At 55.0% G+C, this 17406-nt stretch overlaps 1 protein-coding gene and 1 long non-coding RNA gene across 4 annotated transcripts in view; one reads left to right on the top strand and one right to left on the bottom strand.

The window, feature by feature from the left end:
- The window catches only part of LOC106729570, a 24595-nt gene extending 14494 nt beyond the window's left edge, over window positions 1-10101 (bottom strand). The window contains exon 1 of the long non-coding RNA XR_004318761.1: window positions 10068-10101. This is a non-coding gene — a long non-coding RNA (uncharacterized LOC106729570). The remainder of the gene's footprint in view (window positions 1-10067) is intronic.
- The window catches only part of PCDH1 (protocadherin 1), a 25751-nt gene continuing 15977 nt past the window's right edge, over window positions 7633-17406 (top strand). Inside the window, exons 1-2 of one of the 3 annotated variants that reach the window (XM_032476989.1) lie at window positions 7633-7851; window positions 15906-16768. In XM_032476989.1, the coding sequence (XP_032332880.1) occupies window positions 15932-16768 (837 nt within the window). In that variant the 5' untranslated portion in view covers window positions 7633-7851; window positions 15906-15931. Of the gene's footprint in view, window positions 7852-15735; window positions 15754-15905; window positions 16769-17406 lie in introns of those variants that run through there. The other 2 variants (XM_032476991.1, XM_032476990.1) reach the window with 2 other exon arrangements.

Raw genomic sequence — 17406 nt, 5'->3', positions numbered from 1 at the left:
ATGTCCCAGACCTCACGTGGCTGAAATTTGGGCTGTCGCAGACACTTTCTGGCTCATCCTTTCAACCCTCATTGATCCTGGTATTCTGCTCCTCTGGTCTGTGAACTCCTAAAGGGCAGGGTCCAAATTAGTGTTGAATATGGTCAGTTGGCATGCGTCCTCTAATCTGACTTTCTTCTCCTGTGTTACAGAGCCTAGAAAGCTAGAATACATTTCCCCGACTCCCTTACAATTAAGTGCACTTGTGTGACTGGAAGGCAGAAAAGTGAAAGAGGACTTCTTTCTGCTCTTTTTGGTTTTCTGCTGGCAAGCAGTATCCTGGAGACATGGAGTTCTCCTGTAACAGTCATTCCAGCTTCCTGGTCTCTTTTTCCTAATTCCTAGATGGCAAAGCTTTGGCAGTGTGTTCTTTAATTCAGTAGTTCCAATGGTGGCTTCAGGTCGCATCTTTCTGATCACGGCATACATACCTCTCCAGGTATTAGCTGTTTTAGGAGTCCATTCCACAAGTCTTTTTAATATTTTTGTAAGCTCTCAATTCCCTGTGTTAAATGCCCTTCAGTTTAAAATACCTAGAGTAGTTTCTGTTTCCTCACTGAACTAAGACCTCAAACAGCTGTGAAATGACTTCTTGGAGAAACGAGGGGAGGTGGGGAGTCAGTATAGTAAAAGGTAGGAAGCCAGTTAAGCAGAGACAAATATATATTATCATAAATCAGCTTCTCTTACTGACAATCAGTAGGCTTTCTCATTTGGAGTAAAACAGACACAGAGGCAGGGGCAGAGCAGGTAGGTAAGTAGGCAAAGAAAGAGACATATTTCAAGGATTGCAAAGCTAATGCACAGGGGATAGACAGTCAAATAAGTATACAGTTCAAATGTGGCAGTCAGAAGTCTGCTACAGATCCACCATTAAATACAGATTAATGTGTGTGACCCATAGACACATATATACATACACACACCCATGGTATGACTCAGGATTTTCTCTCCTGGTTGGAGAACTCAACCCCTTTATTCACTATAATGGCCCCAAATGGGATGAAGAATGATATAGAAGGTAAAAGATGTGTGTCTGTTAGGAGGATAAGAATCAAGGTGAAGTGATAAGACTGCAGAGAAAGAAGTAAAAATGAAGTAGGAATAATGAAGGAAGAGCTGAAAGTATGTGGGAGGGTATAATGGGAGTGAATTTAAATTGAAAGGAGGCGAGTGAAGGGATGTTTGAAGGTAGATAAGCAAGAAAACCAACCTCCTCACTCCTGAATAACTTAAATTCTATTGCACAGTGCCTGGAAAATAGTAGGCATTAGAGATACATTCACTGAACTAAAGAACAAATTTAGGAAGGACAGGGAGGCAGGATCACACAGGATGGGGTTTGTATGTCCTAATGACCACTAACATTTACCAAATTTTACCATGAGCTAGGTACTCTGCTAAACACTTTATATGCATTATCATTTTAAATCCACACAAGCTCTCTATGAGACAATTGCTAAATTATCCCCATTGAATAGATGAAGAAACTAAAGCTCAGTTTATGTAACTCATCCAAGATCACACAGATAGTTAAGTGGCAGAGTTAGGATTTGAATTGAATTATCTAATTTCAAAACCAGTGTTTCTCACCACCACACTGTATGTATTTTTCTTTGTGTCGAGGGTAAGTCCATGCCCCCTTCCCATAAGTTTAGGGGGGACCCTCAGGGACATGTTCCCAGGCCTGGCCTATCAGATAGGAGAGGGCTAGCAGAGGAGGGATGGGGCAAGCAGCTGGGGCCAGGCTAGGCTCCCTATCTGGGGAGGGACCATATTAAAGCCTCATCTTCAACAACGTGCAGAAAAACAATTTGAAACTTAATCATCTCCCAGAATTATGATCCCTCCCCACAGCAGGGAGCACATTAGCAGAGCTGGGAAATAATAATTCAGCAGCCCCCAACCCAGCAGGGAGAGAAAGAAAGGAGGAGGGAGAAGAGAGTGAGGAAAACAGAAACAGAGGTACAGGAAGGGAAGAGGTGGGGGCAGGGAGAGGCAGGGCTTGACCTCTCCCAGTTTTTTCCTTGACTCTGGTCAGAGACAGAATTCCCGGGGAGTGGCCTGGTGGCACCTGACCCTTCAATTCTGCTCAGATAGGGCAGGGGTCAAGTTGCTCCTTGGGTCAGTTCTCAGCATCCATGGATCCTCATGTCCAGAGCTGCACCATGCCCACACAGCCAGGTATGGTTTGCAATGTTTCCTCCTGGGTGGAGGAGAGCTCCCGAGCCCCTCGCCAGCTTAGGCTGGCCCTCAGCACCCTCTTGTCTGATGGCACCTAGGTGAATCACTGGTCCGTCAGGACCCGAGGTGCTGGACAGCTCCCAGCCCCAGAAAAGTTTCTCCGTAGTGAGCCGGATGGGTGAGGCGAGGCTTCCCCTGCACCGCGACAGTCCCCACCCTCAGGAGAAGCGCGAAGGCTGCCGGGAGCTAGCGGGGGAAAGGGCTCAGGGTCGTGAAGGGGTCCAGATGGAGATCTGGTGGGGACCTGGAGACTGGAGCCCTGGGGGCAACTTCTCCAGACGCATTCCTTCCTTCTGAGTCGAGACCCCCCAGTGCCCCCACCACCCTCCACCAGGGACAATGGTGCCTTCAGCCCCCAGAGATGAATGGGGCCTTTGAGAGCCGCACGCCACGGGGTCAGCAGCGGCCACCGGGTCCCGGGGCTGCCCAGCCTCCAGAGCACGGAGCCACTGGTCTGGGGCGAGTGCGTAGCTCTTGGGGGAGGGGAGGTATTCCATGGTCCTTGTCTTAGACTAAGACCGGTGGCTCCTGGGAAAGAGATTCATCCAAGATTAAGCAGTAAAGAAGGATTTTAGGGGCCTGGGTGGGGAGGGAGGAACCCTTCTCTCCGTGCCAGGGGAGGGGACAGTCTTGTGCCCTCTCCTCAGGAGTTAGCAGAGTAAGCTGTGTGGGGTCAGAACCTATCAAGCTTTTGTTACGTCTTCTCTCCCCTCTCCAAATCAAGGTCCCATACTCCCTTTGGATGGGGCAGCTTCCTTCTTCTCTCAGCGCCCAGGTCCCTTCTTCTGGGGCTACCTCTGAGGTCTGGTCCCTCCTCCCTACTCCTCCTGTCTCCCCTCCCCTTCTTGCACTGCACAGACTACCCGGTTTCTATGGAAACAGGTCCAGGAAGGCTCTGCCAGGAGGCCAAGGCCACTACTGCTCTTGGGGAGGAGAAGGGTGGAGGAATTGAAAGTAAGGAGCCAAAGGTGAGTTCTAGCTACTTCTAGGGACTGTTGGGAGTGAGATTTTCACTGTTGGGGAGGCATCAAGAAGAGGAGCCAGGGATATATTTTCATGATGTATTCGAGGCAGAGTTGAAGAGCTCCTTCTTGTTCCTCCAGTTCTTAGCGCTTCAGAAATCTAGACAAGCCCCCACAGAAGGGAAATCAGTGGGTGAAGAAGGAAGGGAGACAGGCAGTACCTTTTCACATAAGGCTCTATTGTTGTGTTTTTTTTGGGGGGGGTGAGCAGGGTGGGTAGGTAATTAGGCTTATTTATTTTTAGAGGAGGTAATGGGGATTGAACCCAGGACCTCATGCATGCTAAGCATGTGCTCTAGCCCTTGAGTTATACCCTCCCCCCGAGGCTCTATAGTTTTACCCCTCCTGGGGACATGCCCATTTGAGAGAAGGAGGCACTAGAAGGCTACTGGAGGGGAAATTGGGGTGGGTGTAGGTGTTCAGGGCTGTGCAGGAATTTCCCATAGGCAGCTGGAGCTAGAGGTGGCCAGAGGCCTAGCAGTGTCAGGTGCTTCTGTAGCATCTCTCCTAGCACCCACCTCCGGTAGTGGGGTGGGTCTGGAGGCTTCAGCTTCCTCCCCTCTATCCACTCTGTCAGTATGTTGGGGTATGAAAAGAAGAGATTGGAGGTGGCCAAGTAGGGGTTGGGAGGAGGGAAAGTAAAAGAAGACTATGGAAAGAGGGGTCAGGAGAGGGGTAGGTGGGGTGGTGCAGATGTTCATGGTGAGGTCAGGTAGGGAGCTTCTGAGAGGCTGGACTGTCAGGTCCTGGGAGTGAGCCCAGCCTTCACAACATCCCAATGGTCCCACCTCAAACAAAGTTGCTTCTTGAGCAGTGACCATTGGAAACCTCAGAGTCCTAGGAGAATGTATTGGGTGGGGGTTCCCTTAGGAAGGGGCCTCTCAGGTTATTAGAAGGTTCAGCAAAGCTTCCCTGGGGAAGATAGGGGAGTAAAAAGGGTCCCTTGGGAGCCTAGACATTCCTGGACCTGAGCCATCACTCTCCTTTGGCCAGAGCCCCCAGTACAGCCGTTTTGGTGTTTGCTTATTTTGGTTATTTTTTGATCAGATATTTTGGCGCTGTGCACACTGCCTCCTGTTGCCATGGCAGCCGTGACAGGGGCTGAGGCACCGTGAGAAAAATACCAAAATTAATGAGTGAGCGAAAGTGCAGCCGAGAGAAAAACAAGGTTAAAAAAAGAGTTAAAACAGTAATGAAAACAGGCTTCCCAGCTCCACAGCAAAGCAGCTGCTGAAGCCTCCCCAGAGCAGCAACCCCCGCCCAGCCTCAGGTTCCTGGCATCTCCCAGACCTCAAGGCAGAACTCACTTGCCTTCCCCCACCCAGCCAGCCAGACGCAGCAGCAGCCACTCGGGAACCGTCCCAAGTACAACAGTAGATCAGCTCCTACAGCAGATCAGCTCCCATCTCAGGTAGCATGCCTCCTAGAACTGCTTCCCAGGGAATAGCTTCTCATCGCCTAGACAACGGAGTCTGGGCTACGGGCCCCCACACAACAGTGGTCCAGCTATATCACCAGGAAATGGCCTCCCAGCTACACTTGAGCTTCAGAGCTATGGCTGCAGGCATAACAGCATCCCAGCTAGAGTTCTGCACATGATAACAGCCCAGCCACAAGCCTGGGCAACAGCATCTTAGCTATAGCCAATCCCCAGAATGCTGTCATCACAGCTATAGTTTCAGGACCAATAGCATCCGAGCTACAGTCCTATACACAACAGTAGCTCTGCTCTTATCCCAGGTAACAGCCTTCCTCCCAGGTACAGGCTCCTAGCAACAGCCTCTCATCTCCTAGGACCTAAGCAATAGATCCAGCTACAGTTCTACTTACGTCATAGTAACAGAGAACAGTTTCTCAGCTATATAGCCAGTCTCAGGTATGCCAGGCTACACCTATAGCTTCAAGTCTAACAGCATTTCAGTTACAGCCCTCCTCTCAACATGAACACACACACACACACGGCTTGGCAACAGCCTCTTCAATAATCTGTTCTGGCTATAGCCTAGGCACACCAGCATCATAGCATCATAACAGTGTCCCAGCTGCAATCAGAGGCAACAATTTTTCTGTTACAGTGCCAGGCTCTACAGCATCCTAACTCTCTTAGGCACAGCCCATCCCAGGTATATAAATATCACAGCAAGAGACTTAAGCCACAAGCATCCCAACTACTCCCAAAAAAGCATCCCCCAGGGGCCAATCCCTGGCCGCAGTCTCAGCTGGAATCTCAGGTACCATCAGTTTAGAAGTCCCTCAATTCTCTACTTGCCAGCCAGGTCCTCCTCCTAGTCTGGTATGGGGCCAGGAGCCTGGCTTCTGTCCTCTCAAATGCTACCTCCCAGTCTCTGTCCTTTGCCTGCCCTTCTTCTTAGGGATGATAGTCCCATCCTCATATCTACATTGTCCCAGAGTCAGGTGTCCCACAGAGCCCAGCCTGGCAGCTAGGGTAGGAGGGGATGGGGAACAGGGAAAAGAGTAGACACACCCCGGTGTTGCCCTGGCCCAGTTCTGCTCCTATTACTAGGTGCAGGATTTGGGTTTGATGGTGGTGGAGCAGGGAGGACAGAGGAGAACATCTGGGAGATTAGCATTTCCTGCCCAGCTCTGCGGCTGCCTATATTGCTCAGCACTGAGCAAGGGAGGAGAACAGAGGAGCCTTTGAGTGGCTCCCAGCAAGCAGACTGGGGAGGGTTTGCTGCAGTGGGCAGCAGGCACAGGCTGGGGGCAGGGATGCTGGGGCAGCTCCTCTGTGGAAGATTTCTCCTCTCTGGGCCACTGATTCCTCCGCTGGAGCTGTGCTCAGTGATGGGAAGCATATGAGTTTTGCAAGGGACAAAGAGAAGCCACTCATAAGACAGATCCTGCTTTCACTGGCTCACCCCATCTCCCATCCAGAGCCCTTAATCTGGCCTTCTGGGGCTGAGGGCTGGGCCTGGGGACTAGAGCAGGGCCGCCCAGGCCAGAAAGAGTCCAGTTGAGAAGGGATGCTCTTGGAGAGATCTTAGAAGCCCTTAGCCCGCCAGAGATCTCGCCTTTACTGTGAAGAGTGTTCACAGAAAGGGAGGCGTCAGAAAGGGAGGAAGCAGAGGAAAGAGACAATGGATAGACAAGTGGAAGTGATGGGAAAATAAGGATGGAGAAGGGGGAGGAGTCAAAGGCTGTGGTAAATAGAGGCCCAGCAACCAGTCATCTCATAATAGGCCTTTCCACACTCAGTGCCAGGCCTTGCCGGGGACAGCCTTTCTCAGTCTTCTGGCCTAGAACACTCTGCGCTTTGCCCGGAAGTAGCCAAAGGCTGGAGGTCTTATTGGACTGGGGTATTTGAGAGTCTGGGGTACCAAATCCTGAAGAAGGAAAAGGAGTTCCAGGCTGCTCAGACACCTCTAGATGGCGCCAGAAAGCCAGAGCTGAGCGAGAGAAACTGAGTATTAAGTGTGTGAGACACTGCGTGTGACACCGTGTGTGACTCGGTGTGAGTGTGACAAGGAGCGTGTGGCAGTGCGAGGGCGTGTGACACAGGCCGTGACACTGCGCGGTTTCGCAGGGTAGGGACTCGTGTGACTCTGTGTGAATGTGTGTATGTCACTGGTAAATGTGTTGGGGCCACAGATTCATGCCTCCCAGAGGGCAGGTGACTGGGGGACCCTCTAATAGCCCAAGCTCAGGCGCGTCACCTCATCCTCACATTTGATATCTTCCCCATTGCTTATTCTAAAGGTGCCTCTGGATTCCATTACCCTCCCCCTCCCACGGTCCCCTCCATAGCCCCACCCCCATGGCTTGCTGCGGCCACCGAGGCTGACCGCTCTGCGGCTTCGGCCAGAGGGGGAGGGGTGGACTTCCCCTGAGCGGAGCGCAGTGGGAAGGGAGGGCCACTCGGGGTGATCTGGGGGTCTGAGTAGGGAAAAGGTAGATCTGAAGGAGCAGATGCCCAGAGAAGAAGGCACTGGGGGAGACACTTCCCCTGCCTGGACTTCCCAGGAGGCAAGGTAGGGGACAGGTGTTTGAGTGAGGTCAGGAAAGGAATTCGAGAGGGGTCCCAGATGGGGGCTCGGAAGGGATAAGTGTAAGGTGAAGTGCCAGGGAAGGTGAAGGCCTGCGTCAGGGTCCCCAATAGTGGGGAGATAGCAAAGGGGGTTCTGGCCTTGGGGAGCGGTGTTCGGGGTCCCTCTCAGCAGGACCAGAGCTGTCCGGAGCTCCACCTCCCGGCCGCGGCGGCAGTGGTTGGGGGGGGGGCAGGGAGGCGGGCGGGAGGCGGGCGGGCGGGCCAGGAGGGAGGGGGAGGGAGGGGGCGGGCCCGGCTGTGCGCTCCGCTCGCTGCTGGCTCCGCCGCCGCCGCCGCCGCCGCCGCCGCCTCAGCCTCACACACTCCGGGAGCGGGAGCGCGGCGAGGACACGAAGCCGCCGGGGCTGCTGCGCCCAGAGCCAGCCGGAGCCGGACCCTGAACCGTAGCGCCAGCCCGAGCCGTGCAGAGCCTTAGCCCGGGCCGGGGCCAGTGGCGGCTCTTGGAGAGCAGGGCCCGCGGCCGGCGCTGCCCCGAGGCGGGTAAGGATCGGTGGCGGTGGAGGCGGCGGTGACTCCCGGCGGGGAGCGGCCATGGCCGGAGGGAGCCAAGGGAGGGGCGCTCAGCCGACCGAGGCCACGGGGGCCCAGTCGGTACTCAGCGCGCCGGGGCTGAGGTGGGAACCGTTGGGGGCTCGGAATGGGGGTTGCGGCTGGGGCACTCTGGCCTCCAAGGTCCGCGGCGAGAAGCTCGAACGAGGAAAGGGGTGCTGGATCGGACCCCAGTTTAGGCGTCCCGCACCCCGGCGCGCTTGGAGCCGCGCGGTATAAGGGGGCTCCAGAAGCGCGAGGGACGGAGATGGTTTGGAGGAAGCGCACAGCCTTCAGTTGGGGGGGGGGGGTGTTCCCTGAGGACGAAGCAAGCAAGGACCCTCATCCACACACACACTTGTTGGGCGATCAGCTCGGATCACTCAGGTGCTTCCAGCTCCCCGCGGGTACCTGGAGGGCCAGACCACGGACATATGTACACGCATACATACATATGTGCACACAGGCATACCTCCCGCACACCAGCGCCCACTGGGGCACCGTCACTAGCTCAGAATCCGCTTCAACATTTGAACGCTCAGCAGCACGGACATACAACCCGTGGCCATTCAGAGCAGCAGAACACAACCGGGTGTGACATTCCGCGACATGTACACACAAACACAAACTCGTGCCCTCATGTACGAGTGTCACGGCCACGGTTCGCCATGTGAACACTCAAAATCCAGCCTCGCACACACATATTCCTTTAAGGAACACACCCTAACATAAATTATGTTACACTCCTTGGCCAGAACATAGGTACACAACATACGCCTCGCTTATACTTCTTGACTGCATCTATAACCACAGAACCCTATGTCTCAGCACACGCCTTGACGGCACACACCCTAACACAGCAAGTGGCACCCACAGCAGCGCCTCACGGTCACAAACACAGAATCTACTGCTTCACACATCTTAACACTGGCTGTCACACACACCTTACACCAACAGTGTCACATTACACCTTGCAGCGTATACACACAAACAGACGCTCTGTGCCTCTCCCTCGGAGGCAAGATACCATCAGGGGAAGGCGCCGGGCCGCCCAGAGAGTCCCTAGCGCCCCTTTCCCCTTATCGCGACACTGTTAGTGTAAATATCGGCCCAGCGGTAACCCTTGGGGCTGGCCGGCTGGCCGGATCTGCTTCCCTGCCAGCGCCTCCCCCACCCCCACTCCGGGGCCGGGCCGGCCGGCCGGGTATTCCCGGAACGAGCTGGACCTGGCAGGCCGCGCCATCCCGCCTCCCCGGAGCTCTAGGGCTCTAGGTCCCTTTGCAGAGGGTAAAGGCTTGGGCAGTGTTCGCGACCCTCTTCGGACCTTTTAGCTGCATTCTCCAAGCCACCTGGGTCCCCAGCACATCTGGGTCCTACGCACCTGTGTCCCTCTCACACCTGGGCGTCCCCTCCGCGGGTCCCAGCTGCAGGCCAGAGTCGTGTGCGCCCACAAGACCCTGAGATCAGGAGGGAGATCACTGCACGCACAGAAGCAAAATTAGCCGGCCAGAAGGACCCGCACCCCTTCCGCCTAGCTACCCTCGGGAGCCCAGACTTTTGGCCTCAGTTTCCCAGCAGTGGTCGGCGACGATTCCTTCTAGCAGGGAATTTTCGGGGCGGCTTGGAGGGCTTTGAGGATTTAGCGTGGGGCAACGACCTCTTATCCGCCCTCGGCGAGAGGGTCCGTTTTATGAGAATTTCTCCCCACGGCCAGGCTCGCCGCTTTGTGATTCCGGCGCCGGCTCCCTCCCCGCCCCCTCCCGGCGCCCGCTGCGCGGCTCCTGCCGGCGCCGGCTTGCGGGGGACCCTAGGCTGAGGCCCGAGATGCGGAGGAGGAGGGATTCCCCGCCGCGGCCCCCGGGGCTGGAGGCGCAAGGGGCCCGCTGGCGACGCGCTTTCTCCCCGCGCCGCGCTCCCGCCTCGCCCCGAGCTCGGGGAGGCCCGGCGTCGCCGGGGTGGGGGTTGGGCCGGCCGAGCTGGAGGATGGCTAAGGAACAGCCGCCGTCCCCCCTCCCCCGACTCACACTCCCGCGTCCGCTGGGAGGAGACGCCCCACGCGCAGGCTGTGTCGGGGGAGCGCCCTGACCACGGCGGTGTAGGCAGGGGGCTGCCCCCGGCCGGCAGAGTCCAGGACGTCCTGCCGGAAGACGCAGGGAGCCTTCCATTACCTGCTCTGGGCCAACCCTCGGTAGCTGCCAGGAAAGAGGGCGCCCGGAAGGTGTTTGTGACAGCCCAGAGGTCTGAGTGTGTGCCACGGGGCGGGTGTGTGTGTGTGTGCGCGCGCGCGTGCTTTCTTGACTTGGGGGTCTGGGAGGATTGGAATCTGTAATTATAACTAGATAAGGGCGTAGGGTGAAATCGAGGAGAAAGGGATGAGAAGGGCCTCCAAAGATGGCCAGGGACAGGGCGGTAGGGGCGCAGGCCTGGTTTCAATTCTGGCAGCATCTAGTTTCTCCCCTTTCCCCCCATCCAGCCCCAATTCTAAAAGGGATTCCAGCTGGAAAGGGGCATCTTGCTGGTGTGGCGTCTTCCTGGCAGAGGGGCTCCTGCTGTGGCTACTTGCTCAGAAGAGCTGGGCTAGATTGAGACAGTAAGCTAACTGTCGTGAAGAGTTGGGTGGAAGGGCCAGGAGAGGGCCCGGGAGCGTGGGGGAAGTCAAGACTGGGGGGATGGGAGAGTGGGGGAAGGAGAAAGCCTTCTGATACGGGCAGAGGGCTGCCCCTACCATGAGGGAGGATAGCTGGTGCTGCAGAGAGAGTCTTTCAACCATGTATTGAGCACCTACAGTCTGCCAGGGCCCATGGTGGGTGATGAGGATGCAGTACTGTAGTAAGATACACACCATCTTTACCTTCATAGGTCTTCCCAACTGGCAGGGGATTGGTTTGTTTATTTATTGAACCAATGAGCACCTACTGTGTGCCTGACACTGGAAATAAAATGCTCTGTTCAGTGATGGAAAGCTATCTGTCCTATACAACGTAATAGACCTTAATGCATCAGATCTCATTTAATCCTTACAAATAAGTTCAAGAGGCAAGATTATTTCCATTTCACAATATGAAAAATATGTTCAGAGAGGTGAAGTCACCTGGTCAACGTCACACAGCTGGGAAGTGGTGGAACAAGGGTTTGACCCTCCCCCCCCCACAACGATAATCTGACAGAAGAATGCAGGTGCCTGGAAACCCTGCAGAGGCTAATAAAGGGTTGTGAAAGAGAAGGGAGAGGAGCTGAGGACTGCACACTTAGTCACTGTGGGAAGCCTCTGAACAGCCCCACCCTACACAGCCCAGCTTGCTTACCCTCCTCTCCCAGATGTTTGCTTTTCCCCTCAGTGTTCTGTGCCCATAGTGGCGGTGGCTGTTGGTTGTGTAACAGTGCAGGGGTAATGGTGGGGTGGAGGGTGTCAGGGCTGACTTAGCTACTGGAACAGTGATGGCTGCCCCTATGTGTTTCCTCTCTGGCCACAGTATTCAGCAGGAAGTGGCCCCGGTCCCTGAGGTGGGCTGGCAACGAAGATTCCAGGCGAACCCTCACCGCTGCCCTCCTTCCTCCCCAGATACTGACACAGATGGCGTTTTCCTTGGCCTTGCCTGGACTCTGCCCCCTCATACCTCACTGTGCTCCATGGGCCTGAGAAAAATGAGTCACTGTCCCTGCTCAGGCTCTGGCTTCTCAGGGTCCAGGTTGCCCATGTCACTAGGTGGAGGTTAGGACACCCCTGCCAGGAAGGCAGCCAGTGCCGGGGGAGGGGCTGATAAGGCACTAATCACTTCAAAGGCTGCAGCCTGGGACTAATGACTCCCAACAACCAACCACCAGGACAAAGTTCGGTGATGGTGGGAGCAGAGAGAGGAAGGGCCGCCTCACAGCCACTCCTGGCTGCTCTCTCTCCCTGCATCTTTACAGGCCTCAGGGCTGGGGTGTTGGTGGGGATGTGGAGCAGCAGCCTGGGAGGCATGGGGTCCTTCGTTCCTTGAACCCTAAGCCCTCTCTTTCTCTTTCCCTCCTTGCCCGGCAGGTTTGGCAGCCCGGGGAGTGAGAGAGAGGGAGAGAGGGAGAGAGGGAGAGGAGAGAGAGAGAGGGAGAGAGGAGAGAGAGAGGAGAGAGGAGAGAGAGAGAGAGAGAGAAGAGAGAGAGAGTGTGTGTGTGTGTGTGTGTGTGTGTGTGTGTGTGTGTGTGTGTGTGTTGGAGGGGAGGTGGTATATAACAAACAGAATCTGGCCTCAGGGATTTCTGTTGATTTCCCTCCCCCGTCCAGCCTTTCCCCAACACATGTGAAGAGGCACTCTTCTCAAATCCCAACCCTTCCACTTACTACTTCTCTGACCCAAGACAGTTATTCTTTTTGAGCCTCAGTTTTCTCATCTGTACTATGGGATGCACTGTAATACTAAATAGTAGCCATTGCAGAGGGTTAGCAGGATTCCATGGGATAATGGATGTAAATGTAGTAAAATCCCAGGGAGTGTGAGCTGGGACGATGGTGATAGTGAAGACAGTGATGATGATGGTAAAAGTGATGATAATGGAATTTGTACTTATTTCTTAACTCCAAAGACTTAGTATATCTCAAAGTTTGTCCCAGAAGGTCCCAGACCATTGCTGCCTTCACCCTTCAGCCTGGGGGTTTCTCCAGGTCCCTCCTCCAGTATCAAAATTCCTAAGGGTGGGGCCAGATAATGGTCATGTTAAAGAACTCTCCAGGTGCTTAAGGAGCTAAACCCTCTTCAATTCTTGCTCTTACTTTGGGCAACCCTCCCCCAACCTCATTTCCCCCCAAATTCCTCCTTCCTCCAGGGAAACCATCCCCTCTTAACCAACCACCAGGTTGGTTATTGCCTTGGATATTCCTCTTCGGTTTTCTTTCCAGCTCAGAAGTTACATACCGCAATCATTTCTTGACTCCTAAGGGTGACAGGATGAGTGAGAGAAGATGTATGTGTGTTGGGGTGGGGGGGAAGTGGGTGGGGGGAGGGGAGAACGTGTCACACTCTTGCTGTGTTTGTGCTGCCTGGGAGGCCTGAAGGCTTCAAGCTGGGGAAGAAAGCCCCGAGGTCGGTACTTAATCGGTAGCTCTTAGAGCAGCTACAAATCAAAATCACCCTGATGCTGCCAGACCGTGGACCTCTGAATTTGTAGCAAAAATTTGTAAGCATTCATTTTTCTGGGAAAAATCGGCAGCGGAGTTTCATAAAATTCTTAAAGGGGGGATGTGACCGCAAAATGTTACAAATTCTTGATCCGGAGGGAGTGAGTGGAGGCAAACCATCACTGCTTTATTTCTCCTCTTTGTCAGGTTTAGGGCGATTCCGAAGTAACCCCCACCCTGCCGAGATTATGCACAGAGGTGGTGCTCACAGTGATCCCATATTGTGTGTGTGCTATGGCGAGGAGGGCAGGATAAGGTGCCCAGAAGGGAATGAGGTTCTTTGGAGACAGGTGTGTTTGAGTTGGGGCTTGACAGTAAGATGAGCCCAGTGCCAGGTCCACGCAGACAGAGGGGAAGTAGATGGAGGGTGGATCCAAACAGAGCATCAGATAAATTCCTCCTTCCTTTAAAGAGATTAAGATTGAAGCTGGGAACAAACGCGCTCTAATCTGATAAGAGCCTCACACACATTGAGCCCATTAGTGTGAGGAGTGCCCATGACCAGGGCGAGGCCGTGTGTAAGGAATCTGCATTCAGTGACCATTTGCTGAGAGTCTACTATGGACCTAAGCAGAGAAGGATTAAATTGGACCCCAGGGAGTTCTCAGTGGAGTAGGGAAGTTGGGCAAGGAAACCAGTAGCCGCCACACAGAAAGTTCCAGAAGAGGCTAAGCCTGGGAGCTAAAATAATCATAGTCATTCAGGAGCTATTACTGAGCACCTACTTTGTGCGGGGTCCAGGGCGAGACCCTGAGGATATAGGAGTAAACAAAGCAGAGGTTCTCCCGCTCTCTGCCCACAGTCTCGTAGGACAGACAGACAATTCACAAATTATTTCCCAGACAGCTCCCTAACTACAATGATAAGTGTGTTGAGGGAACATTTGTTGAGGACTCACTGTGCTAGGCATTTAGCCCATATAAGGTCAAGCTCCCTGGGAAAAAGGTAGTATTATCCCCATTTTACAGATAAGGAAACTGAGGCTCTAAATCACTTGCTCCAGCTCAGGCAGCCAGTAAGTGAGCAGCTGGGGTTTGCCTCAGACTGTCTGATGTCACAGTCCCTGCTCTTTTCTACCCTGCTGCCTTACATGTGTCAAATGGGTACCACCCAACAAAAGTGACAAATCGTCATTGAGTTAGGACCACTGTCAGCTCCACAATGGCAGATCACCTCAGTCTTGTTCACTGCTGTGTCCCACTGCCCAGGACAGAGCCTGGCACATTGTAAGTGACTAATAAACATTCAGTGAATGCATGAACAAGCACCTACAGTGTGCCCAGCTCTGTGACGGTGCATAGGTGGGGGCTGGGGGATGAGTGTAGGGAGCCCTGTCCCTCTCCTGTCCCTTGGAGAGGCAGACAACACAGAAACAGGCACACAATACAGGAATTGAACAACATGGGCGGTGGTATCCCAGGCCACAAGGTGATTCATCGCTGCGGGATTGGGACACACAATAAGTGGCTGTGAGTTGGAGGAAGGAAAGGTCACCGTGGGCTGAAGAGGCCTGGAAAGGCTCCATGGGGGACCAGAGCCTGCCTTCGGTGGGGTGGCTGTGACCTGTGACAGGGCCTGGGGTGGAATTTCCAGGTGTGGGGCAGGTATTCCAGGTGCAAGAGGGGAGCTAGGAAAAGGAGATTGAGCCTGAGGCTCTGCTGAAAATGCTGGGCCAAAGACTGGATTTGAATAAAGGAGGGAGTCAACTGGGACTGTAGCTGGAGGGTCTGCCTGGGGTCTGCTGATGCATAGCTCAGAGCTGGGGGAGATGGGCAGAAGTGGGCTATTGTGATGGGAGTGCAGCTTGTGGCTGGCTGGGGCATACAGGGCTCTAATTGGAAAGATTTGGGGGTGGTTGGGGAGAGGATGTTCACTGAGACTGAGCAGGGGTGGCAGGAATGGTCAGGGAAGGGCTGGTGCTGCCACTGGCAGCTCTGTCCCAGTTAGACCTGCTGGGCTCCCAGTTGCTAAGGACAGGCCAGGGCAGCTCCCAGTGCCAATTCCAGGGCTAGTCAGCCCTGACCCTAGTCCTGACCTCCAGAAGCTGGAGAGGGAGGGTGAAGGAGCCCCAGGAACCGTGTGTGTGCACACAGGTGTGCGTGCTCAGGGGCAAGTGTGTTTGGAAGGAGCTGGGGGAGGGCTAACACCTACTCCTCAACCCTAACCATTTTCAAACCTTGATTGGTGCCCAGTTCAAGCTGGCCCTTCGTGGGTGTGGGGACATTGAGCACTAGCAGTGATTATCGTCAAAAGAGAGGGATTTGAGATGTTATACTTCACATGCATGCACTGACTTGGCATCTCAGAAGGGAGAGGAACAAGACATCATCCCTTCTCCCTCCAGCCAGTGAAAGTGGCCTTCAGTGTGGGCAGCAATGATCTGGGGTCTGGGGTCTGGGGAGTATAAGCATACCTGTGTCTCTCTCCTACCGTGTTTGGGGGAGGGGGGTGCTCCAGGTCTCACCGTTCCACTTGCTGTCTCTCCCTATCTCAGTATCAGGGTAATTAGCATGGGTGACTAAGGCTGGATGCTGGTGAGAAGGAGGTGTTGGGCAAAGCAGAGAGTAGAGAGCAGGGAGGGAAGGAGGGAGTGTCAGGAGGGTCAGGGCTTTCCATGGGCGGGAACTGCTCTAGACCTGTTCAGGGCCCCTACCGGCTTCTCAAGCTCAGGCAGACACCGCTGCTACACCCAGCCGCGGGTGAGACTCGGGGTTCTGTGCTGGGGCACAGCTCTCTCTTGGGAGAGTAGTGTGGAGGTGAGGGAAGGAGAGTGGGGGACTGGATCTGGGCAGCCCTTAGGGCCAGGGCTCTCCTCCCAGCTGACTCTCTGTTCTGCCTCCCCACCTTACAGCTCTCCTGACTCTGGAGCCTGCCCAGATGGGGCCCCTGAGGCGCAGCCCAGGCCCTGGGGGGCAACGGGTGCTGCTGCCCACCAGGCTGCTGGCACTACTGCTCCTGCTGGCTCCATCCCCAGGCCACGCCACCCGGGTGGTGTACAAGGTGCCAGAGGAACAGCCACCCAACACTCTTATTGGGAGCCTCGCAGCTGACTATGGTTTTCCAGACGTGGGCCACCTGTACAAACTAGAGGTAGGCGCCCCGTACCTGCGGGTAGATGGCAAGACGGGCGACATCTTCACCACTGAGACCTCTATCGACCGTGAGGGGCTCCGGGAATGCCAGAACCAGCTCCCTGGTGAGCCCTGCATCCTGGAGTTTGAGGTGTCTATCACGGACCTGGTGCAGAATGGCAGCCCCCGGCTGCTAGAGGGCCAGATAGAGGTCCAGGACATCAACGACAACACGCCCAACTTCGCCTCGCCAGTCATCACACTGCCCATCCCCGAGAACACCAACATCGGCTCACTCTTCCCCATCCCAGTGGCTTCGGACCGTGACGCTGGCCCCAATGGCGTGGCATCCTATGAGCTGCAGGCCGGGCCCGAGGCCCAGGAACTATTTGGGCTGCAGGTGGCGGAAGACCAGGAGGGGAAGCAGCCGCAGCTCATAGTGATGGGCAACCTGGACCGGGAGCGCTGGGACTCCTATGACCTCACCATCAAGGTGCAGGATGGTGGCAACCCCCCACGGGCCAGCAGTGCCCTGCTGCGAGTCACCGTGCTCGACACCAATGACAACGCCCCCAAGTTCGAGCGCCCCTCCTACGAGGCCGAGCTGTCTGAGAACAGCCCCATAGGCCACTCAGTCATCCAGGTGAGAGGCCCGTCCATCTAACTGTCAGGGTGACCCACCTTTAGAAATGGGAGCCCACCCCAACCTCATGAGAGTTCCCTTCACTTAGGAAAAAAAATCGACCAAAATACTGTGGAGAGATCTCGTCTCCCCAGCCCCCAGCCTGTGAGACAAGCCCACCACACCCCAGCAGGTGATTTCACTTTGCTCTGTCACGCTACTTAGGTGACAGCGGCATAGCACGTGAACAGTAATCCCCCATCCCCAGGGCAGACTCAAGTTGGAGAAACCTGCAAAGCGAAACCCCCTCCCAAGTCAAATGATACTCTCCTCCCAGGCCAAGCCAGCTAAGTTGGAACAAATGAATCGCCCTTCGTCCAAGTAGAATCTCTCCCAAGAAGAGATTATCTTCCCAACCACGGGCCTTTTGGCCAGATGAGAGTTTCCTGAAGCTGGAGGACAGAGCCTTACTTTGCCCGTCCCTGACAGTCAGATGAGATCATCTTAGCTAGATGAGTCCTCCAAGTGCTAGAAAACCATACTCAGATGTCTGTGCACCTGCCTCCTTCCCTAGGCACGGGGCACCCATGGGTGTGGGGGGCTGGGCCCAGTGGGGGGTCAGTGGCCTCTGCTGAAGTTCTCAGCACCCTTCTCCATGG

Source organism: Camelus ferus, chromosome 3 (genome assembly GCF_009834535.1).
Source record: "Camelus ferus isolate YT-003-E chromosome 3, BCGSAC_Cfer_1.0, whole genome shotgun sequence".
Classification (NCBI taxonomy): domain Eukaryota; kingdom Metazoa; phylum Chordata; class Mammalia; order Artiodactyla; family Camelidae; genus Camelus; species Camelus ferus.
This window is presented reverse-complemented; position numbering and strand designations above follow the sequence as displayed.